At 49.5% G+C, this 25,266-nt stretch overlaps 1 protein-coding gene across 2 annotated transcripts in view; it reads right to left on the bottom strand.

The window, feature by feature from the left end:
• Positions 1-2,045: 2,045 nt before the first annotated feature.
• The window catches only part of EPHB4 (EPH receptor B4), a 110,242-nt gene continuing 87,021 nt past the window's right edge, over positions 2,046-25,266 (bottom strand). The window contains exons 9-16 of one of the 2 annotated variants that reach the window (XM_085638733.1): positions 24,542-24,606; positions 23,305-23,418; positions 22,467-22,714; positions 20,752-20,967; positions 19,913-20,062; positions 19,619-19,812; positions 7,636-7,791; positions 2,046-5,551 (exon numbers count right to left, since the gene is read on the bottom strand). In XM_085638733.1, coding sequence (XP_085494859.1) covers positions 5,446-5,551; positions 7,636-7,791; positions 19,619-19,812; positions 19,913-20,062; positions 20,752-20,967; positions 22,467-22,714; positions 23,305-23,418; positions 24,542-24,606 — 1,249 coding nt within the window. In that variant the 3' untranslated portion in view covers positions 2,046-5,445. The remainder of the gene's footprint in view (positions 5,552-7,635; positions 7,792-19,618; positions 19,813-19,912; positions 20,063-20,751; positions 20,968-22,466; positions 22,715-23,304; positions 23,419-24,541; positions 24,607-25,266) is intronic. The other variant, XM_085638734.1, reaches the window with a different exon arrangement.

Below are 25,266 nucleotides of genomic sequence, written 5' to 3'. Positions count from 1 at the left end.
TGGGTCTTTGGCGTGCAGGTTATGTGTGAGGATCTCAAACGTTAAGCCTTCAAATGCATGTGGTGTAAGGATTGTCGATGCCGGTCAGTGTAGTGAGTGCAGGCTCATAGTTCTGACCAGAGGCCAGTGATGGGACCTTAGCATCTTGGTCTGTTATTGACCAACCAGAGGAAAGGACAGCAATATCCTGGGAACTAATACCAAGAAGGGAGTCATCGGCCTAAGACTCCGAGGCTTCAGCCGCCTGTCTTTACTCGTATTCTTCTCTCTTTGGTGTAGAGTTTGAGTGACAAACTCTGTACTTCTTAAGTTTACACAGCTACCTGTATGCAAGTCTCCCCCAATGTGGTCCAAAATGGTGGATGGATGGTTCAGCTAGTTTGAAGGCTACACTTGAAAACCCCAGGTGGATTTGGAGATGATAACCAATGAGGGGAGAGTGACACATGCATGGCTCCCTCCAACAAATCAGAAATCAACTTGTATGAAGGAGCAGCTGAAAGGTAATCTGTGGCAAAATAGGGGCAAGGAAGTTAAAGTATCGGCCAGGATTTGAAGCACTCCAGTCCCAGACGCGCCCCCTCTCTGCACATCTTCAGGAAGACCGTCAAGACCTGGCTCTTCGACTGACCGGAGCTGCTTACCCTCAGCCTCTCTCCCCCACCCCCCCAGTTCCTTGAGACCCTCATGGGTGAGTAGTGCGCTTAACAATTCCCTGCTTGATTGATTGATCTGTTGGGATAGGTGGCAGATGGGGATATGATGGACAAAACAATAAAGCTATACTGCACAAGACAGAAGAGACTGAAAGGTTGGCCATCTTCAGCACGTTCACTGGAGAATACGCTACAGGGAGTGAAACAAAATAAGACAATTCCAGGCCCAACCACTAGATGGCAGAATAATGTACAGCATGTGAATCCCAAAAAGATTCACGGCCCGCCAATTAGCAAGTCACAAATTGCGTCGCATTTGCGACACGCTAATTGGAATGCACAACAGTGTCTCAGACGCTGTTTGCGATTCCTAATAGGGTTGCAAATTGCATGCCTCATTACTATTAATGAAGCAGGCGCAATCTGCAACCCCTTTAGGAGTGGCTGGCCCTCCCAGGGATGGTGGCCTGCTGGGGTCAGCAGACCACCGTGTCTGTGACTGCTTTTTTAATAAAGCAGTTTTTTTTTTAATGTAGCCCGTATTCCTTAAAGGAAAAAGGGATGTATTTAAATAAGAAAAATGGTGGTCTCTGGAACCAACGCCTGCTCTTAAAAAATATTTTCCCACATACTCACAAAGAAACTGCGAGTGTTTTGAGGCTGTTGAAGGGACGCCCCTTCCTAATAGCGAGAGTCGCAAATGCACTTTTGCGAGTCAGTGACTCAAATAGCATTAGTACATGCTATTACCCTTTTTTGCGGCCGCAAACGGGAGGATCTCCCGTTTGCGGCCGCAAGAAAGGGTCGTACATCTGGCCCTTAGTGTCTAACTCTGCTCAGGGTGAAGCACTTTGAGTAAGACATTTTTTTGTTGTGTAACCCAACAGCAGAAAAAAGAATCTGAGGATCTACGTAGAAGTATTTTCGGGGCGTTCCTTTGACATCACACACGGAGGGACACAGCACCAAAAGGTCAAAAAATCGACGACACCCAAACCTCGCCCCTCCTCCCCCCCAAAAAAGCGTGAAGAGAGATTACAAAGATCAACTACTAGATAGTGGAATAGTGCATAGCATGTGGATCCAGAAAAGATTCACGCTGCAAAGCCTACTTCTTGAATTGTAAAATACTGAACATTTAACATGTCGCCGTAATAGCGAGTGTTACTACTGCACATGCCGATGGAACTCGTACCTTGGGAATTCAAGCAATCGCCAGCGGATCACACGCAGAGCCATACAGCAGGTTCACCACGCAATAAGAAACCGATACCCTCCAAAGGGAAAAGTCTCCTATAAATGGCACGCCTAATTCCAAGAAGCACTGGTTTTATTCAAGATCAACTCAACCATTATTAGTGTCTGACCATGAAATGAGTGAACGAAAAATCCAAAGACACAATCTTTATTTTATTAACAAATAATTTAATTAAAAAAGACATTTAAAAATATTACTAACGTTATGAACAATGTATATACAGAACCTTTTACAGGTTAGCTATTCTGGTAGCAGCCGCAGCATTTCATTGGCCGCAGGAAGTTTGTCAATGTAGAAGCTTTGGCGCTAAAGGGTGCATAAGTCCTTTGTAAGGCACGGCCGCCATGTGCAAAGGGAGTGGATTGGCCGATTGGGGCTTCCGGTGAGACATAATGGGTTTCTATTAAAATCAACATGAGATTCCTTCCTATGCCTATGTTGGTTTTTTTTTTTTGGGGGGGGGGGGGGGGGTCAGGGTGAGGATCCTTGCTCCGCCCCCTATACACAGTGGTAAAATTCTGCCAGTGCAGGACGCGTGGGCCCGACTGCCGAAACACGTACCTAGGCACGTGCCAGGAAATGAAGGTGTCTGATTGGCCATTGTCTAAAAGGGGCCTGATTGGTCGTTGTCTACAGATTGGAGGGTAAGGTGACAGGAAGGACGCCCTACGCGACTGTACTGCCACTCCACCCTTGACCTTTCACCTCAGCACATTTCTGGATGTCCCCCAAAATTACTTTCCTCGTCTTCCAAATGGATTGTGTCCTGACAATTAGGCGTTGTTTGTTCAGTGCAGTTACTAGGGCCTGGACTTCCGGTCCCTTTCCTGTTATTTCCTGCCAACCTCCTCCTCCCCGCCCCTTTAAACTGACCCACCTGGGCGTGGGGGAGAGTGGGAAGGAAGGGAGGGGGCCCTCCTGAGAGCAAGAAATGTCTCAAACAGGACAAAGCGCACATTCAACGGCTGTTTCTGTGTATGTGTGAATGGACAGGAGATGTGTGTGTTTGAGAAGGAGCATTTGTGTGAGTGTGTCCGTGTGCGAATGTGGGTTCAGTGTATGTATGGGCGACAGGCTATGACAGAGTGAGTATCTAACAGAAATTGTATGAGTTAAATTATACATGTGTTGTTAAAGTATACATGTGTAAATGACAGCACACGTATGAGCGGGAGTTTGTGTGTGCTTGAGATCGCCACATACATGTATGCAGGAAATGATGCATGGCCGGGTACGTGTATGTGCGGATAAAGTTTGCATGTTTAATATGTGTGTGTGTTTGTGTCCGAGTGGGTGGAGGGAGGGAAGATTTCCTAATTTTTGTAGGTGAAAAAGATCTTTTCTAAAAGATATCCTTCCTCGCTCAGTAAATGCGTTATAAGCCAATCAATATGTCCGCTAAAAGTGTCTGTACCACGAAAGGAATACACATAGCAATGGCGAGGAATTCACAGCTCAAATGAGGTGCAGCCAGACACAAGGAAACAACCAATCGCAAAGGATGCTACATTTCTGTAAGTGCCAATAAAATTACAAGGTGCAGTTGGAATTTACCAATGAAGTTCCAATGGCAACAAGTAAGTAAACAGAAATGACCAATCAAATGGCTGGACATAGGCACGTAGGCATGGAACTGGCAAATCAAATTGTTCTTACATCATACATAACCGGTAACATGCACATAAGTGTGATAATCACCAACAGGGAGGTTAGCAATGAAAACGTTTTGGTTGGTAAAAGGCAGGAGAGTTTGGAGTTGCCGATGATGGGCAACAAAGCACGAAATTCACTAGTCAGACAAGTAGAGGACAAGAACCCAGTTGGCCAAACAGGTTATTTTGAGGTAGTATAACTTTACCAGCCAATTAAAATATGCAGGTGTTAAGTTCACATCCACCAATCACTAGCAAGCAGGAAAATGTCTCACGTTTGCTGTACTGTTTTTATACCCACCCCCCACGCCCCTGTAGATGCCCAACCTCAGTTGAAGAACGATACTAAACATCCAAGAGGATTTTTTAGGTTTCTCTTCAATTGAAGATTGCCTTCTGAATTGTTCACGTTCCTGCAAGGCTGCGTGCAATTAATAAACATTAAAGGGTGGGCAATGATAAAATGGCAACCACTGGCAAAATGGCAGCCATTCGTTAAATGGAAGTAACTTGTAACTTAAAATGACAGTCGCTCACAAAATAGCACCAGAGACTTTGGAAGCACATCCTCAAAGGGGAAAAAAGACAATAAGGTGGTATCTAGGCGTTAATGGATTCCATGTGTGTGAGGGCATGCAGGCGGAGGTAAAGTTTTGCGTCTTAGAGATTTTTGATATCAGTGTGCATCATGGGGCTGAATGTGTACTGGATACAAGTCTGGCCAGCATTTTCACAATTTTGTCCCGGTAAAATGCACATTTTTTTTGGTGATAGACAGCAGCCTCAGCATAGGTCTAGGTGCCAAGATGGCCTTCATTCTACCATGAACGCTGGCCACTACCAGATGCAGACAGGAAACGCGTTGCCAAGAGCTTCAAAATACATTGTCCGTCTTATGTGGAGAAATCATGGGAACTAAGTCCTCACTCTACTTGCTGCTTCCGCCGTCAGTTCCGAATGTTGAAACAACAGCGGCATTGTCAGTGGGGTCGAGGCAAAAAAGATCTGCATGACCATCTCAGGCCCTCCCCTCTAAAAAGACTTAAGGTTTGCACATAATTTGGTTCATGGAGGGCAGAGATCCTTCAATATGAAGGTGCTCCTCCCACTGTTATGACGTAACCTTGGCGGCACTGTTGTGACATCACAGATGCTTCCTTAGACCGCGATGGCACAAGAAGCCAACTTTCTTTGTTTCTTTGGCATGCGGGATGAAGGCGAGGTCGCAGGAGTTCCCTCCTCGCCAGAGGCAGAACCTTCCGATGAGACTGCCCCATCGTAGGGTCACGAGGCTTTCCTAAGTGGCGCACTCAAACAGGAGGTGCTTTTTTCCTGTTTGCCTGCAGGAGGTGCAGTGCCATCCCTTCAAATCCAGTTGTGCACTCTTTCTTGGATTTCACTGGAGTACCGGGCTTCGCCAGGCATGGCTGCAGGTTGAGGTGAGCGTAAGCTTCAAGTTCAGCATGGGACATTTAGAACAAACTAGATACTCCAAGCAGGATGTCCTGGTGGTGGTGTGCCCAGGAACTCCCCAGAGGTTAACAAGTGCCTGAGGTGGGCGTTCCATTCCTTGGCGACGTTACTGCTGCCAATGTTGGTTCTGAGGAAGAGGTGGGGCCATAAAGTTATGCTAATTCCTTCCATTGTAAAGGAAGTTCCAAAGGCCCTTACTTTCCCTACATGCCACGTAGCTGCTTGCATGGCGTTGCCCAGTCTGGTGAGGTGCCCCGGTATCCATCCTCTATCCTGTTCAGCCCTCGAAACCCACTTCGCCCCCAGCAGCCGGGACTGTGGATGTTCTGCTTTTCAGAGCAGGGTCTGGTCCAAGGCACAGTCATGTGACTTCAAAACAGGTTTCTGCTTGCCCAGGGTCGGCGAGTCAGTATCGCACAGAGGTGGGTTTGGTTTGTGCCCTCATGTTCTGCACACTTGAAATAATCTTCTTCTGGTGGCCGGCCAACGTCACCCCAACTCGGAGCAAGTCCCTGCACAGGAGAGAGAGATAATGAGTTAGCTAATGCTTGGGCTACTTGGCCTTCAGCAACACACACTACAGTTCTCAGAATAGCCTGCCTGGGTTCAACCTGCCGCAAAACCTTTCCTTGTACACACCAGCCGGTATCTGCTTGTCTGCAGAGGTCCAGAGCCACCCTGTGTCACAGCACCATTTTCTCCACCTGCGACCATAAAACTTAAGATGGCACAACAGTGAACTCTCTGGTAGGGAAGCAGACTGCAGGGCTACTCTGTACCTCTGCTGCTTGCATACTTTAAGTGGCCACTAGGTGTCACTGCTGACCCATATATCCCGCACAAGAGCCTGAGCAAATGCCATAATGCACCTGGACACTGGGTCTCCATGGTGCATCTGTGTCCATACCCTCCCTACACAACCCCATTCACTAGCACCCACAAGCTGAGACTGTTTATATGGAGCAACGTAACACAACATTAGACCTAGGGTCTAATCTCTCCCCCTGCTCTGACCCTGACCCTCTGTGTGACCTACAATGTGTCGAAGTGCCCCCAGAACCTGACAGTACCCTCATCTGTGCCCATGACTCTCTCTCTGACCTCAGTAACAGAGACCCTGTGCCTCGGTTTAATCCCAGCTCTGCTACGCCCTCTATGTGACCTTCAGCAAGCCCCACTAGCATCCGGCGCTGAGTTGTGACAGCTGCACATGGTTTGAAGAGAGGATTCAGAAAGGACAACGGGAATGAAATCAGAAGAAAAAGAGAGAGGAGAGAGAAGCTGGCAAAAGGGAGAGGCGGAGAGTGTTTGACGCACAGACAGAAGGGCGAAGGGCTCCATAGAGTGCAAGGACACCACATGAGTGAGCGCAGCAACTGCACTGACCTGGGCAGGAGGTATAAGGGCGCACAATGGATGGTGGGGTGGGATGTGGTGAGGGCAGAACTGCTGAGGAGAGAGTGAAGGCAGAATATGAAAGAGGGGTCGAGCGACGAACAAGGACATGAAAAGACTGGGAAGAAGGGAACAGGGAAGCTAGTAGGGTAAGGGGGGAGTTAATGAGGTAGCAGGTCAAGAGACTAAAGAACAGAGGACAGACTGGAGGAGAGGAGAAGAAGAGAAGGAAGGGGAGAAGAGAAGAGGAAAGGACGAGGAAGAAGGAGAGAGGGGAGGGAGGGGTAGAGGAGAGGGGAGGGGAGGAGAGGAGAAGAAAGTAGAGGAGAGGAAAGGAAAGGAGAGGAGACTGACTGTAAACAAAGAGAAACGGAGAACGCGAGGGAAAGAACAAATAAGAGGTTAGATAGAGTATCAGATGGTGAGTAAGAAAGACAACAGATAGAGAAACAAAGGACTGAAATGGCCGCCCTCCACACTCTGAGCTGTGAATGCTAGAACATTTCAATTCTAGTTTGCCCTCCAATCAATGAAAATGCAACTAGGTGTTCACAGTCCCCGCTTCACACTTTTTTGTTGGTTTCATCAAGCATTTAAATGTTCTACAATTCAACTACTAGTGCACCGTTTAAAAAACACAAAGATTGTTTCCCCCAGCAGCTTTAGAGAAAAAAACACAGGCCAAGTGTGAGAAACATTGGAGAGTGAGGGATAGAGGCACGACAAGCAAGAAAAAACAACAGCGCTAAAGAGGGAGTAGGAACAATTAGAGAAGGATTACAGGGTAAGGACAGGAGGAATAGAAGAGAAGACAGAGAAAGGTGAAGTCTAAAGGACCAGTGAGAGGAAGACGGAGATTGAAAGATACAACCAAGTTGGAGGAACCAGAAAAGAGGAACAACTGAAATATACAAAAAGAGGATAGACAGAAGGAAACTCGGGCTACGAGAAGAAGGGCAGGAGAGAGACTAGAAACAATTCAAGGAAAGAGCAAGAACAGATACAACAGGTAGACGAGATTTTCAAAGTTCTCCGGACTCTACCGGCAGTTCTACGAGGGGCGGTGCCAGCTTGTGTCGGATACCTCCCTGCATCGCTAGTGTTTGTGACTGGGGAAGGCTTAGAGTTATGGATTGGGTTGTGGCAGCAAATCAGAGATGGAATGAGGTGCAGGGGCAATACGGCTGCCATAGTTACTCACTCAGTGGATATTTGGCTGACCAACTCGAAGGAGCTGAAGCCCGCGTTGGCAAAGTTTTCCTCGTACCGCCCCATCTTGATGGCCCGCAACCACTCGCCTACTGAGCCGAAGGTGGAATAGTGAGGGAGGCGCTGGTCCAGGAGGGGGTGGGAAGGTCTGCAGGGAAGGAGAGAGGGAGCCAAGAGTTACACACACAGACAGAGAAGGTGGAAGCTACACAATGGTGTCAGAAGTGGGATCAGTGGGGAAAACTTTAGAACAGCAAAAGTAGAAGACACCAAGAGAGATCTGAGGAAAAGAGAGAAGAATCAAAAATAGATTTAACTTGGGTGACGTCACACAGCCTTTCGGTGGCATAACAAAATAATAGCACAATTAATAACCGCTCGGATCACCCTTGGTTCCACCATGATACGCCAATGGTCCAAGTTGGGTCTTGTTTCTAATGCAACCAGTTTCACATTATTCCACGTGAAAATGTGATCAAATATGCCTTTCCGTGGTGTTTCACAAACTTTGAGGCCACTTTTGGTTGGAGACCTGAAGCACAAGGACATTAAAGGGTGTGCCCAAGGTTCCATTCAAACTCACTATGGGGCATATCATCAAGGGCCTTATCTCCGCTTTTTTGGCTTTAAAAGCCAAAAAAGCGGAGATAATGTTTTCGCCCTATTACCCGATTACCCGATGCCTCCCTTTGCATCTCTAATGAGATGCAAAGTGGGCGTCACTGGGCAGAACAACCTTGTGAATATCGCTGATGTGCACATCGCGATATTTACAAGGAGGCCCAGGCCTTTTTGCAGACGTTAGTTTTTGGCAAAAACCGCGGTTTGCAAAAATGCTGACTTACCTTTACTTTATATTGGAGGTGGATTATGCTGATACGACCACAGGGTCGTATCAGCAAGGTTATCGCCGTTTTCCATGGAACATCACTTGTTTTCCAGCGATGTTCCATGGAAAACAACACTATCGCAGGAATAATTATCGCCATTGCGCTATGCGTTGTTAATACAGCGCTAGCATGGCGATAATTATCTGCGATAGCCGGCGATAACAATTCTCGCGCACAGAACGGCCAGCGATTGATAATATGCCCCTATGTACAGCATACAAGGGCTGGGTGCTAGCCCCCGCTCTATGAGAAGGTTCTGGAGCCTTCAAGAGGGTTCCCCCGCTTTATTAGAAGGTTCTGGAGCCTTCGAGAGGGATCTATAACTACACCCTAGCTGTAGATTTGAAAAATAACAAAAGTGTACACTTTGTTGAAATTTGAGAAACAGCAGAAGGAGCACAGACTTTTTTAAAACAGGCACACGGTTCATAGCTGGCAGTATGAACCCTGTCTTGCCGCATCCCGCAGTCTGATGGTGGCACTTGGAAGAGAATCCCAACATGCTTCCACTGCATTCTTCCCACCGCACATGCACTATTACAGAAAAACAGCCATGAAAAACACACACACACATAAATCAGTAGCTCACAAAAAACATTTTTGAGTGACGAAGAAGAAGATCCTGACCCTTCAACCTGATGCAATAAACACTGACCGAAAGTTGGTGGCAACCACTATGGGCGGGTTACACGGGAGAAGGTAGCTCCGAGGGTCTTCAAACACGACGCAAAGAGAAATCGGAGCACTTGAAAGTTATAGCAGTAGGAAAATAAAATATTATAAAAATTGTGGTTTTGAATCTTTTTATAAAATGGCAGGTAAAGGAAAAAAAAAGACGGTGATAAAGGGCAGTGTGTATGGGGAGACCCTCGGATCGAGAGACAGTGATAGAAGGGTAGTGTGTATGAGGAGACCCTCGGAGCGAGAGACACAGTGATAGAAGGGTAGGGTGAAAGGGGAGATCCTTGGAGCGAGAGACAGTGATAGAAGGGTAGGGTGTAAGGCGAGACCCTTGGAGTGGGAGAGACGGTGATAAAGGGTAGTGCGTAAGGGGAGACCCTCGCAGCGGGAGGGATGGTGACAGAAGGCGAACAGAGTTTTTAATAAGCCCATGATGCAGGCTGAGCTCAGACAGCTGCATCCTATCAAAGGCTGCTCACAAACAGCCATGGCGAGGAATGTGTGAATCCCATGGGAGGGCAGGCGGTGGTAAGGGGCAGTGAGGGCAGACATGACACAGTGGCCTGGACCTCAGGTCTGCAACTAATCTCTTCTTTGCAGGCTCTGCTCCCTTCTGTGCCTGTGCCGTGCGGTAAGGGCAGCCAGAGGCACTGGGAAGGCCTGGCTGTCCTAACCTGCTCTTGGATACAAGGTTTAGATAAACCTATGGGCTCTGCTCCATCGTGCCACACACTGACATGCTCCCTACTCGCACGACCCAAAGGTCTGATGCCAGTACCCAACTTAGAACCTGGCTACAGAACCAAGCATGGGGTCTAACTCTAGCCTCAAGCATTAAGGTCTGACTCCAGCCTTGAGAACGAGACTCGGCTCCAGCCTCGAGTACAAGGATCGACTCCAGCCTTGAGTACAAGGATCGACTCCCGCCGAGAGTACAAAGATTGACTTCAGCCTCGAGTACAAGAATCGAATCCAGCCTCGAGTACAAAGATCGACTCCAGCCTCGAGTACAAGGATCGACTCCAGCCTGGAGTACAAAGATTGACTCCAGCCTCGAGTACAAGAATCGAATCCAGCCTCGAGTACAAGGATCGACTCCAGCCTCGAGTACAAGAATCGACTCCAGCCTCGAGTACAAGGATCGACTCCAGCCTCAAGTATGGGGATTGATTCCAGCCTCAAGTACGTGTATTTACTCTGCCTTGAGTACGAGGCTCGACACTAGCCTAGAGAACGAAACTCGACTCCAGCCTTGAGTACAAGAATTGACTCAGCCTTGAGTAGGAGGCTAAACTCCATCCTCAAGCATGAGGCTTGACTCCAGCGATGAGATCGAGGCTAAACTCCAGCCCCAAGCATGAGGCTCGACACCAGCCCTGAGCACAAGACTTAACACCAGCCTTGAGTACAAGGATCGACTCCAGCCTCGAGTACAAGGATCGACTCCAGCCTCGAGTACAAGGATCGACTCCAGCCTCGAGTACAAGGATCGACTCCAGTCTCGAGTACAAGGATTGACTCCAGCCTCGAGAACAAGGATTGACTCCGGCCTCGAGAACAAGGATCGACTCCAGCCTCGAGAACAAGGATCGACTCCAGCCTCGAGTACAAGGATCGACTCCAGCCTCGAGTACAAAGATCGACTCCAGCCTCGAGTACAAGGATCGACTCCAGCCTCGAGAACAAGGATCGACTCCAGCCTCGAGTACAAGGATCGACTCCAGCCTCGAGTACAAAGATGGACTCCAGCCTCGAGTACAAGAATCAAATCCAGCCTCGAGTACAAGGATCGACTCCAGCCTCAAGTACAAGGATCGACTCCAGCCTCGAGTACAAGGATCGACTCCAGCCTCGAGTACAAGGATCGACTCCAGCCTCGAGTACAAGGATCGACTTCAGCCTCGAGTACAAGGATCGACTCCAGCCACGAGTACGGGGATTGATTCCAGCCTCAAGTACGTGTATTTACTCTGCCTTGAGTACGAGGCTCTACACTAGCCTAGAGAACGAGACTCGACTCCAGCCTTGAGTACAAGAATTGACTCAGCCTTGAGTAGGAGGCTAAATTCCATCCTCAAGCATGAGGCTTGACTCCAGCTATGAGATCGAGGCTAAACTCCAGCCCCAAGCAAGAGGCTCGACACCAGCCCTGAGCACAAGACTTAATACCAGCCTTGAGTACAAGGATCGACTCCAGCCACGAGTACAAGGATCGACTCCAGCCTCGAGTACAAGGATCGACTCCAGCCTCGAGTACAAGGATCGACTCCAGCCTCGAGTACAAGGATCGACTCCAGCCTCGAGTACAAGGATCGACTCCAGCTTTGAGTACGGGGATTGATTCCAGCCTCAAGTACATGTATTTACTCTGCCTTGAGTACGAGGCTCGACACTAGCCTAGAGAACGAGACTCGACTCCAGCCTTGAGGAGAAGAATTGACTCAGCCTTGAGTAGGAGGCTAAACTCCATCCTCAAGCATGAGGCTTGACTCCAGCTATGAGATCGAGGCTAAACTCCAGCCCCAAGCATGAGGCTCGACACCAGCCCTGAGCACAAGACTTAACACCAGCCTTGAGTACAAGGATCGACTCCAGCCTCGAGAACAAGGATCGACTCCAGCCTCGAGTACAAAGATTGACTCCAGCCTCGAGTACAAAGATTGACTCCAGCCTCGAGAACAAGGATCAACTCCAGCCTCGAGTACAAGGATTGACTCCAGCCTCGAGTACAAAGATTGACTCCAGCCTCGAGTACAAAGATTGACTCCAGCCTCGAGAACAAGGATCGACTCCAGCCTCGAGTACAAGGATCGACTCCAGCCTGGAGTACAAAGATCGACTCCAGCCTAGAGTACAAGAATCAAATCCAGCCTCGAGTACAAGGATCGACTCCAGCCTCGAGTACAAGGATCGACTCCAGCCTCGAGTACAAGGATCGACTCCAGCCTCGAGTACAAGGATCGACTCCAGCCTCGAGTACAAGGATCGACTCCAGCCTCGAGTACAAGGATCGACTCCAGCCTCAAGTACAAGGATCGACTCCAGCCTCGAGTACGGGGATTGATTCCAGCCTCAAGTATGTGTATTTACTCTGCCTTGAGTACGAGGCTCGACACTAGCCTAGAGAAGGAGACTCAACTCCAGCCTTGAGTACAAGAATTGACTCAGCCTTGAGTAGGAGGCTAAACTCCATCCTCAAGCATGAGGCTTGACTCCAGCTATGAGCTCGAGGCTAAACTCCAGCCCCAAGCATGAGGCTCGACACCAGCCCTGAGCACAAGACTTAACACCAGCCTTGAGTACAAGGATCGACTCCAGCCTCAAGTACAAGGATCGACTCCAGCCTCGAGTACAAGGATCGACTCCAGCCTCGAGTACAAGGATCGACTCCAGCCTCGAGTACAAAGATTGACTCCAGCCTCGAGAACAAGGATCGACTCCAGCCTCGAGTACAAAGATTGACTCCAGCCTCGAGTACAAGGATCGACTCCAGCCTCGAGTACAAGGATCGACTCCAGCCTCGAGTACAAAGATTGACTCCAGCCTCGAGTACGTGGATTGACTCTGCCTTGAGTACGAGGCTCAACACTAACCTAGAGAACGAGCCTCGACTCCAGCCTTGAGTACAAGAATTGACTCAGCCTTGAGTAGGAGGCTAAACTCCATCCTCAAGTATGAGGTTTGACTCCAGCCATGAGGTCGAGGCCCAACTCCAGCCCCAAGCATGAGGCTCGACACCAGCCCTGAGCACAAGACTTAACACCAGCCTTGAGTACAAGGATCGACTCCAGCCATGAGTATGAGGATCAACTCCATCCTCGAGTACAAGGATCAACTCCAGCCCTGAGCTCGAAGCCCAACTCCAGCCCTGAGCTCGAAGCCCAACTCCAGTCCTGAACATGAGGCTCCACTCCAGCCTTGAGCATGAGGCTGGTTTCCAGACCCTAGAATGAAGCTCGACACCAGCCCTGAGCACGAGACTCAACACCAGCCTCAAGTACAAAGATCGACTCCAGCCTTGAGCATGAGGCTGGATTGCAGCCTCTAGCATGATGACCGACTGCAGCCTCTAGCATGATGACCGACTCCAGCTTCGAGCATGAGACTTGACTCCGGGGTGGAGCACAAGGCTCGACACCAGCCACAAGCACGATGCTCGACTCCAACCCCAAGCACAAGGCCTAACTCCAAACCACACACGAGGCCCACCTCCAGCTCCGACGACGAGGCCTCACTTCACTCCTGAACATTTAGAACAATTCCTGCCCACCCCTAAGGCCCAACTTCAGCTCTTTGCAAAAATCGCAACTCCATTCTGGAGCACGTTCTACTCCAGCCGGAGATAAGTTTCACAAGCGCCGCACAAAAACACAGAGACAACCCCTGCAGGAGGTAGCTTCCGCCTTCCTGATGTCTATATATATGTACAAGGATCGACTCCAGCCTCGAGGACAAGGATGGACTCCAGCCTCGAGTACAAAGATTGACTCCAGCCTCGAGTACAAAGATTGACTCCAGCCTCGAGAACAAGGATCGACTCCAGCCTCGAGAACAAGGATCGACTCCAGCCTCGAGTACAAAGATTGACTCCAGCCTCGAGTACAAAGATTGACTTCAGCCTCGAGAACAAGGATAGACTCCAGCCTCGAGTACAAGGATCGACTCCAGCCAGGAGTACAAAGATTGACTCCAGCCTAGAGTACAAGAATCGAATCCAGCCTCGAGTACAAGGATCGACTCCAGCCTGGAGTACAAAGATTGACTCCAGCCTCGAGTACAAGAATCAAATCCAGCCTCGAGTACAAGGATCGACTCCAGCCTCGAGTACAAGGATCGACTCCAGCCTCGAGTACAAGGATCGACTCCAGCCTCGAGTACAAGGATCGACTCCAGCCTCGAGTACAAGGATCGACTCCAGCCTCGAGTACGGGGATTGATTCCAGCCTCAAGTATGTGTATTTACTCTGCCTTGAGTACGAGGCTCGACACTAGCCTAGAGAACGAGACTCAACTCCAGCCTTGAGTACAAGAATTGACTCAGCCTTGAGTAGGAGCCTAAACTCCATCCTCAAGCATGAGGCTTGACTCCAGCTATGAGATCGAGGCTAAACTCCAGCCCCAAGCATGAGGCTCGACACCAGCCCTGAGCACAAGACTTAACACCAGCCTTGAGTACAAGGATCGACTCCAGCCTTGAGTACAAGGATCGACTCCAGCCTCGAGTACAAGGATCGACTCCAGCCTCGAGTACAAGGATCGACTCCAGCCTCGAGTACAAGGATCGACTCCAGCCTCGAGTACAAGGATCGACTCCAGCCTCGAGTACAAGGATCGACTCCAGCCTCGAGTACAAGGATCGACTCCAGCCTCGAGTACAAGGATCGACTCCAGCCTCGAGTACAAAGATTGACTTCAGCCTCGAGAACAAGGATCGACTCCAGCCTCGAGTACAAAGATTGACTCCAGCCTCGAGTACAAAGATTGACTCCAGCCTCGAGTACAAAGATTGACTCCAGCCTCGAGAACAAGGATCGACTCCAGCCGCGAGTACAAAGATTGACTCCAGCTTCGAGTACAAAGATTGACTCCAGCCTCGAGTACAAAGATTGACTCCAGCCTCGAGTACGTGGATTGACTCTGCCTTGAGTACGAGGCTCAACACTAACCTAGAGAACGAGCCGCGACTCCAGTCTTGAGTACAAGAATTGACTCAGCCTTGAGTAGGAGGCTAAACTCCTTCCTCAAGTATGAGGTTTGACTCCAGCCATGAGGTCGAGGCCCAACTCCAGCCCCAAGCAAGAGGCTCGACACCAGCCCTGAGCACAAGACTTAACACCAGCCTTGAGTACAAGGATCGACTCCAGCCATGAGTATGAGGATCAACTCCATCCTCGAGTACAAGGATCAACTCCAGCCCTGAGCTCGAAGCCCAACTCCAGCCCTGAGCTCGAAGCCCAACTCCAGTCCTGAACATGAGGCTCCACTCCAGCCTTGAGCATGAGGCTGGTTTCCAGACCCTAGAATGAGGCTCGACACCAGCCCTGAGCACGAGACTCAACACCAGCCTCAAGTACAAAGATCGACTCCAGCCTTGAGCATGAGGCTGGATTGCAGCCTCTAGCATGATGACCGACTCCAGCTTCGAGCATGAGACTTGACTCCGGGGTGGAGCACAAGGCTCGACACCAGCCACAAGCACGATGCTCGACTCCAACCCCAAGCACAAGGCCCAACTCCAAACCACACACGAGGCCCACCTCAAGCTCCGACGACGAGGCCTCACTTCACTCCTGAACATTTAGAACAATTCCTCCCTGCCCCTAAGGCCCAACTTCAGCTCTTTGCAAAAATCGCAACTCCATTCTGGAGCACGTTCTACTCCAGCACAAGCGCCGCACAAAAACACAGATGCAACCCCTGCAGGAGGTAGCTTCCGCCTTCCTGATGTCTATATAGAATGATTATCAGGCATAAGTCCGACGTGATGCCGGCACCAAATACAGGACCTGAAGAACGAGTAAGAGCGCCTCGAATGAACACAAGTAGCGTGCGGCGCTGTGTGCAGTGCAGTTGAGTGGTGATAATGCAACCATTGCCAGAGCATCCCAGGACAATGATCGGGGTTACTAGCCACAACTGATGAGGGCTCTGTGCCCACCGTGGCACGGGCTGCTCAGCTTTGGCAATGCCTTGGCATCACGGCGCGTGTTTCCCCACTGGGTGAGAAAAGCATGGTTGGACACCGATAGATTGCGAGGATTTCAGGCTCTGACCAGAAGCTCAAGGAGGGGTTAGACTGGCAAAGAGTCTTGTGAGCCAACATGCACGGGGTCTAACCTCAACGGAGCCGTGTGTGTGAGAGCGGGGCCCATCGCCACCTCCTGGGGACACAGTTCCCTCGCCTGCCTGAAAGGAAAGCTCTCATAAAGGGATAAAAGTGAGATATGTACATTCCCGCGTATTTCCTGCCACACTAAAGGGATTCGACACGCCATCACCGTCCCTTGGACACGGATATGCCTGACCGTGCTCATATGCCACCCTTCTCCCTCTCTGCTGGCACTGTGCCAGTGCCGCTCTCACGTCCACTGATCCGGCTCCAGACACCCAAGGACGTGGCTCTGACAGGCGCTTCCCCTCCGCCGCTGCAGCCTCCCTTCCTGTCCGCCATCTTCTTGAACTGCGACCTCCAGTCAAGGAGTCCGCCAGACTGGAGCCCCGTCCTGGGGGGCCGCTGGCCTGGAACAGGGAGCCCGCAAGAGGCTGTGAGCAGTGTGCCGACACCTGTGGGACCCCCAGACTGAAAGAGACGGGGAGCAGTGTGCCGAGACCTGTGGGGCCCTCAGACTGAAATATATGGGGAGCAGTGTGCTGAGACCTATGGGACCCCCAGACTGAAAGAGATGGGGAGCAGTGTGCCGAGACCTGTGGGACCCCCAGACTGAAAGAGATGGGGAGCAGTGTGCCGAGACCTATGGGACCCCCAGACTGAAAGAAATGGTGAGCAGTGTGCCGAGCCCTGTGGCACCCCGAGACTGAACGAGATGGGGAGCAGTGTGCCGAGCCCAGTGGGACCCCTAGACTGAAAGAGATGGAGAGCAGTGTGCTGAGCCCTGTAGCACCCCTAGACTGAAAGAGTTGGGGAGCAGTGTGCCGAGCCCTGTGGGACCCATAGACTAAAAGAGATGGGGAGCAATGTGCCGAGCCCTGTGGGACCCCCAGACTGAAAGAGATGGTGAGCAGTGTGCCGAGCCCTGTGGCACCCCGAGACTGAACGAGATGGGGAGCAGTGTGCCGAGCCCAGTGGGACCCCTAGACTGAAAGAGATGGAGAGCAGTGTGCTGAGCCCTGTAGCACCCCTAGACTGAAAGAGTTGGGGAGCAGTGTGCCGAGCCCTGTGGGACCCGTAGACTAAAAGAGATGGGGAGCAATGTGCCGAGCCCTGTGGGACCCCTGGACTGAAAAAGATGGGGAGCAGTGTCCGAGCCCCGTGGCACCCCTAGACTGAAAGAGATGGGGAGCAGTGAGCTGAGCCCCATGGGACCCCTAGACTGAAAGAGATGGGGAGCAGTGTGCCGAGCCCCATGGGACCCCTAGGCTGAAAGAGATGGGGATCAGTGTGCCGAGCCCCATGGGACCCCTAGACTGAAAGAGATGGGGATAAGTGTGCCGAGCCCTGTGGGACCCCTAGGCTGAAAGAGATGGTGAGCAGTGTGGCGAGCCCTGTGGCACCCCTAGATGGAAAGAGTTGGGGAGCAGTGTGCCGAGCCCTGTGGGACCCCTAGACGGAAAGAGTTGGGGAGCAGTGTGCCCAGCTCCATGGGACCCTTAGACGGAAAGAGTTGAGGAGCAGTGTGCCGAGCCCCATGGGACCCCTAGACTGAAAGAGAATGGGAGCAGTGTGCCGAACCCTGTGGGACACCTAGACTGAAAGAGATGGGGAGCAGTGTGGTGATTTTTTCCAGACAGTGCTGGCCTTGAAGAGGGGCCACCAGAGGCTTTGTGAGAAGTATGTTGCTTGTCAGTAGAGGGTTCACGGTGCCTCAGCCAAGGGCCTCTATGGGTGTGCCTGAATGAAAGGAAGCCCCCTTCTCGCCCAGGGCAGGGTCTGTGAGTACAGGAGTGTCCAGTGAGGCACCGTTCCTCAGCTAGGGTGGACAGTGTCCGACATAGACCAAGACACCTTCCAGCTCAGCCAGGTTGCTCTCAGAGCTGGCCGGGCCCAGTGCTGGATATGCATAAGACACTCCCTCTCCACAATCAGGGAGTGATTATTGCCCCCCTGAGGTACAACATTCATTCATTCTCCAAGGCACAAGACGCCCTGTTCTCAGTCTCAGCAATGTGTGTAAGGGCACATGAGTGCAGCACAACAGTGGGCCTGGAAGTACCGTCTCCGAGTGACTAGAGGCGTCCATTTTGAGTCTCATGTCTACGAGCAGGAGGACACTGTGGTAAGGCGAAATATGTTACTGAGAGATGATTATTTCAAACCCCAGAATACACTGGGGTTGTCATTGTAAGCACGACTTGGGAAAGGATGGGAGGGGCTACTGTTTTTAAGTGGGTGGTAGCCACTTCCAATGCGTCTTAAGTCTCTTTCAAAAGACATTTTTAATCCATTTTTCAAAATCTTACATTTTCATGTCAGTACCAATTTTTTTTTACAAAAAAAATATAAAATCAGTAATTAGGTAGAGCTGATCTTATTGCCCAATATTAAAACTCCTAGTTGGTATGGAGTTCACACACCTCGCATCTTCTACACATATTAGAATCTTGGGTCTGGGCAACAAACAGCCTTAATTCGCTAGCCCAAATCATTCACTCATTTAACATCGGGTGAGTGAGTGCATTATACCATATCCCTTTTACATGTTACTGGGAAAATTTGGCCGGTGGCCCTTTATTGAGCTGGGTCCTTCCAGTTCAACCTAGATCCAGCTAGCGTCTTTTAACATGTTTTATGTCATACATATGAATCTGTTGTACAAGAGGGCGCGTGACTGTCCACCAGGCCACGGTAATGGAGAACCAACTCATAAGACCTTTTCAAAAATATAAAACCACCATTACCAAGTTATTAAAAACTTAACCCAATGCTCATATGGGGCTGGGTTCCCAAAATTCAGGAGTAAGTCGCTCTTCAGTCAGGAGTAAGATGTAACTGATTACGAACAAACCTCTGTGAATTGTGGCCACAGGACTCCGTTTAACTCTCGCACGGACAACAGGGATTCAATCTGTTAGCCTAAATTTCCTCTTTAATCCAGAGAAACACAGGCACGTGTTCCCCAGAAGATGCCCCTTATTTTAGCAATGCTCTTCTATTTTATCCCTAAATTTAATCGAATGACTCCCACGCTACAGGTTCAATAAAGCTGCCAGGTCCTCTGTAGATGTCTTTATTCCTCTTGGTCTCAGGTTGTGGGGCAACCAGGGCATGTATTTGGTACACACAGTCTGCCCTATAAAAGCAGACCTCTAGGGTCCACCATTCTTACGATAAGATTGACCAGCAATCCAGCTGTTCTGCTATGTCGTGACACAGATGTGGACCACACTGCCTACATCACAGCAGTGGTCTCCAAATCGCATTAAACGTAAAGCAGCATACCACGCCCCTCCAATTTTCAATATACGTCACTATGCAACACTTCTTTCTACACAACAGCACTAAACCACAACCTGCTTACAATATACTTAACAACCGAAACATGTCTACATTTTCATGTGTACACAACCAGGGAGGCACCTACAGGTACTGGTGCTCAGAGATTGGTACTGACACATGCAGCTAGGAAGGTACCAGTACACACACAGTCTCGAACACAGAGGCAGAGAGGTGTACTGGCCGTGTAATGCGGAAAGTACCAGCTTTGTGGCAGTGTGCAAGCAGCTTACCCGGCATTGTCGCGGCCCACCACTTTCAGGCTGGCTGGGTTGCGGATTAGCTTGTCCAGAGCATTGACAATCTGGGCGAAGCGCGGCCGGGCATTGCGGTCCTTCTGCCAGCAGTCCAGCATGAGCTGGTGCAGCGAGGTGGGGCAGTCGGTGGGCGGGGGCAGTCGGTAATCCTGTTCAATGGCATTAATCACCTGCACCATGGGATAAGACCAAAAAAGATTTATCAACAAACAAGACCTGGTGGATGGAAACTATACTTAAGAGTATGAAGACAGCACATTGGACACCTACGTCTTGGTTTGACATGTCCCAGTAAGGCCTCTCGCCGAACGACATCACCTCCCACATGACGATGCCGTAGCTCCAGACATCACTAGCCGACGTGAACTTCCGGAATGCAATGGCTTCGGGCGCCGTCCACCGGATGGGAATTTTTCCACCCTGCACAAAGAAACAAAACGACAATTTGAAGGCACTGGAGGGTTTCCATGGCTGCACAATTTACTCAAACCTACCCATGTGCCACCAGCTCCTCACATTCTCCATCCCAGGCTCCTCAGTGTCCATGTTCCAAGCCTGCCTTGGTGTCCTAGATTCCTGACACTGCCCAATGCCCCCACACTGTCTATGTGTAAAGATCTTCACAATGCCTGCCAAATACCCCAAGCTTCTAAGGCTATCAGCTCCCATGAACCAAGCCACTTACATCATTGGTTTATGTCCCCAAGGGTCACAGACTCCTGAAGTTGTCAGTCCGAGCACCCTAAGCTATTGACACCGCAGGTCCATGTGCGCCAACATGACCCACGGTGTGTACTTGTGAATGTACATGACTTTGTAAACCATACGCTCCTCAAACATTTGTTCCACATTAGATCACGCTCGTCACTCTTGGGTCCGGTTGTACTAAGTACATCACATCAAGCTTCTCACACAGTCAATGCCCCCAAAGATACTTGCAGATGGATACAAGGTTCACAAGCATTTCCTTTCCATCCCAAAAAATCATTTATTCTTAAGGGAAGAGGCTAATAGAGCCTATATTGGCAGCCATTTCAGAAATCTTCCTTCCTAAGAGTGCCATTCCATTGTACCCCCACTCTATCGCATTCCTTGGGGCTCCAGCTTACCAAAGAGCTAGTGTATGTGGGATCGGAGGAGTTTTCTTCCAAGAATCGCGAAAGGCCGAAGTCGGACACCTTGCACACCAAGTTGCTGTTGACCAGGATGTTCCGGGCAGCCAGGTCACGGTGGACGTAACTCATGTCCGAGAGGTACTTCATGCCTGATGCAATGCCCCGAAGCATGCCCACCAGCTGGATGGGAGTGAACTGACCATCGTTCAACTGAATAAGAGTGAAACAGAACAATGGGCGTGATAAGAAATGAAAGCAACATTTATGGACCAGACATGGAGCACCACATACACCAATGAGTATTCCCGTAGTACTCTTTTACATACTCTTCCATGCCTTTGTCATTTGCCCCAAAGTATCTAAAATGTGAATTAAGTGGGGCTATTCACAGCCTATTCATTTACAATTAGTACAGACAGAAAGGATGGTGCCCATTTTGCACTTTCACTAAAAGGGAGTTGTAAGTTTCAATTCAGAAAAGCACATACGAGTAAGTAAAAGAGATCTCCTGCATTACTAATTCTTGTATTCATACATGCTTTCATTAATCGCCCCCATGTTCAGGGAGGTCCTTTATCAGCAGCTCCATGAATGGACCAGTCCCCTTGTCCTCTGAACCCAACCATGAGAAGCCTAGAGACTCCCCTGCCTAAAGATGCTAGTGACATGTTTACTCTTAACACAACATGTCCCTAGTAAGCAAGGAGTCACAGCTCAGGTCGCTCTGCACGATAGCCAGAACCTGTCTGCTGGATGAACAGACCAAGATAATGTAATGGGGCTAACTAGTTTTAGGGAAGGGGCAAGAAACTCCCTTAAGGTAACAGTGATAGTTTGGTACCTTGTGGAAAACTAAAAGTTGTGGAAAGTTTAAACCAATGTGAAGCCCAGTAGAAGAAAGACCCGGAAAGCACACCCTGACGAGACACTAGCGAGGAAAATAAAACTTCTGGCATGCTATTTCTCTCTCTCTCTCTACCCTAATTCCTATCCTTGCCCCTTCCATTCTCTCTCTTTCCCATACGAGGACAGTGGATGGGGGGCAGTCAAGCTACCGAAAATGTACTACAGCTAACGTTGTAGCACAATTTGATTCTTTGATGCTGTATAATTCTGGCGACCAAGCTAAAGACAGAAAGTGTGAGTTCCAATCTCAGCTTCCCCGTAGGAACATTGTGTGATTTTAGGAAAATCTCTTTATGTCCCCATACTTAAAAAAATGCCAGGAATAACTGCTAGGTATTTCCCATACGAGGACAGTGGATGGGGGGCAGTCAAGCTACCGAAAATGTACTACAGCTAACCCAGCCCGTTTGGGCTCCCCTGTAACAACAAAGCGTTGATGAGTACATGTTATATGTTATATGTCATATGTTGTAAAAAAACAATAAAAAGTATATTGAAATAAAAAAAAAAAAAGAAATTGTGCACCAGAGTCTGAATGTGGTCATTTCTTGCAGGGAATTTTTGGCGGCCTGTGCTCTGCTTTAAACGGGGGCAGAACTGCGCCATGTAGTAAAGAAAAGTACAACAGACCAGACGCAAGGCAACCACTCCCAAAACTCACCTGCCCCACTTTCTAGGCCTCGTGTCATCCAATGACTCGATGAACAGAATGGAGATTTAATGATATTCTCTTATCGTACCGGACTCCCACCCGACTGTCCCAGAGTCACAAAGCAGAACGATTGACATCTGTGGGTGCTTACCCTGAGGAACGAGTCGAGGGCCCCGTTCTCCATGAACTCCGTGATGATCATGACGGGACAGCTGTTGGTGATCACCCCCTCCAGGCGGATGATGTTCGGGTGGTCAAACTGCCCCATGATGCTGGCTTCGCTTAGGAACTCCCGTCGCTGCTTCTCTGTGTAGCCCCCCTTCAGGGTCTTGATGGCGACATAGTTCTCCTTCTTGCCTGGCACCTTCAGGCGCCCCCGACATACCTCACCAAACTCACCTAGATAAAGGGGCAAAGAGAAAAACACTGATGTTAAGGGCACTTTTTAACCTGACCCATTCCAAAATGGCTACCCCTATAATTATAATCCCTAGTCTGCAAAGTGCGCAATGCACACCACATGATATGGCGTTCATATCCGCTTTAAAAACATCCCTCACCTTGTCTGATAATCATCAATAGATAATCAATATTCAGACCACAATCCACAAATCAACAGCAACACTTCTTATAAAGTGGTTTATTGCTCACTGCCCCCCTTTGAAAAACATGAGCACAGGTATTCCACATGTGTGTCCTTAATCTGGCACAGAACTATATAGCGGGGGGATGACTGATGGAAGGAGAGGGTGAGAGAGGAAGCGTGGATGTATGGGGAGGGAGGCACAGGGGGTAATGGGGTGGATGACTTGCAGCACACTGTATGCGTGGTGTGGGATGAGAAGGTTGGCTCTGCACAAAGTAGTGGAGGAATAGGTGGCTAAAAGGTCGATAAAGCAGATTTGTGGCTTGACAGCAATAAGGAGCCCTCACACTGACCCTCATTGGGTTCCAAACTCCCTCCCCCCTCTTCCATGCCAGGTGCTCACCTGCACCAATCACCTCTTCGATCTTCACGTACGAGACGTCGATCTCCTTGGCGAACTCACGGACTGCCTCATTTGGGTCCTCATACGTGAAGGGATCAATGTAGACCTTGGTGCCTGAGGAGTGGGCAAAGGGCAAGAGCACATTTAGCTCAAAGGCTCAAATAATTTTGGGTCACTGTGTCTGGGCCACAAAGACAGTCTCTTCCAAGCTCAAGGCTACAACTGTGGGATAGAACGCCTTCTCATTAACTTTATGTCATATTAGTCCCAGCCCAGAGGCTTGTGTTTCATGGTCTAGTGGCTGCCCAGTTCTCAAGGGTGATCATGTTTCCATACGTCCTGCCTAACTAACTGGTTCCTGGCAGACAGCACGGATTCGAGGATAAAGCAGTCCGAGGGTCCCTATATCCCCTACCACGTACAGGAATCTAGTGCTCGAGGGAGAAGTTAACCATGCTTGTTGCCCAGTACACTGCTGAGTGAAGCTAGGAGTCCAGCCCTCTTTCCAGTAGAACACTATAGCACTTGCTGCTTCTCAGTCCCCTTTCCTACTCCTCATGGGCCATGGGGGTCTTTAGAGTGTCCCCGGGCCTGGTAGTCTCAGAGCAGGGGAAAAAATACAGAAAAGTATCAGCAGCGGGGTAAGAGTTCTTAAAGAGAGACTGAATACCTCACAGCTGTAGCAGAAGTACGGTGAGAGTCTGCACTCGAGTTCTCAGAGAGAAATGGAGGCCCTTTGACGCCCACCAGCAACAAAAGTCAAAAATAGCAGAAGGGCAAATGTTTTTTACAAGAATGCCACACCCAACCAGTACATGGCAGAATAATGCACAGTGTGTGAATCCAGAAAAGATTCACGCGTCAAAACTGAAAACACCACAGCAGATGCCAGCAGTAGAGTCAGAGTCCAAACTGTAGTTGGCAGAGAGAGACTGTTAACCCCACAACAGAGGGGAGTGGTATGTGAGAGTTGGGTCTCTAGGTCTTAGAAAGAGGCTGATAACACCATGGATATTGGCAGTGGTAGGGTGAGAGTTCTCAGAGACAAGCTGATAACACCACAATTGGTGTCACCGGTGGGACGCGTTATCCCCATATTTAGAATTCTCAAAGGGCAGAAAACCTCACACAGTCCATTCTCATTAGAGAATCCCACCACTCCAGGGGAGTGTATCTGACCTAGAGGTAGCTGTGGCAGGACCCCACTTGAGAGGAAGGCACCCCCCACTGCACTCACCGTGTCCGATGAGGTACTGGCTGTGCTTATCGCAGGTCTCGGGTTCTTTGGCATTTCCCTGTTTCCTGTAGAGAACAATAGGAGAGAAACATTTCAGAGGAGATGTCCCGAGAGAGGCCTGAGGTACCGGATGTCGCCCAACACATTCATCCTGAGCACTGTTTAAAAATAATCTCGCTGTCTCTCTCACACAGACACTTTTTAACAATGCTTTATGCACAAGTAAGCATTTTCAAAATAACTATTACTTCATGGCTTTCCCCCTTTTTTTCCCCATTTCTTTTTAATGGGTGCATTTAAAAATGTATTTATTTTCTATTCTCCATAGACCCATGTCATGAGTGCTGTGGCTTTTCTGGCTCATAAACCTACACAGTGAGTACACAAGTTTACGTGACCCAAAAAGTGGGAAGGATGCATTGCATCTTCAGCTTTTAGACTTTGGAAGTGTCTTGCTTTACATTCTCCATAGATTTACAAAGGGTGGGCCCTGACCCCCTCTCCCCATACACTTCCATACGGCACACACCAGTTTGTGTTCATCGTAGAGCACACATACTACCGAACAATCCACAAAGGTTTACATGGCACGCACACTAAATAGTCCCCATATACTTAGATGGAGCCCACACCAGATGGCATGCCAATATATTTACAGTTTATACTCAATTTATATTCAACAAAGACTTGCCTCGCGGTGCACACTAAACTATGTTCTCCAGAGA

Source organism: Triturus cristatus, chromosome 12 (assembly GCF_964204655.1).
Source record: "Triturus cristatus chromosome 12, aTriCri1.1, whole genome shotgun sequence".
NCBI lineage: Eukaryota > Metazoa > Chordata > Amphibia > Caudata > Salamandridae > Triturus > Triturus cristatus.
The sequence above is the reverse complement of the archived record's forward strand: the minus strand, read 5'-3'. Positions and strand labels throughout refer to the sequence as shown.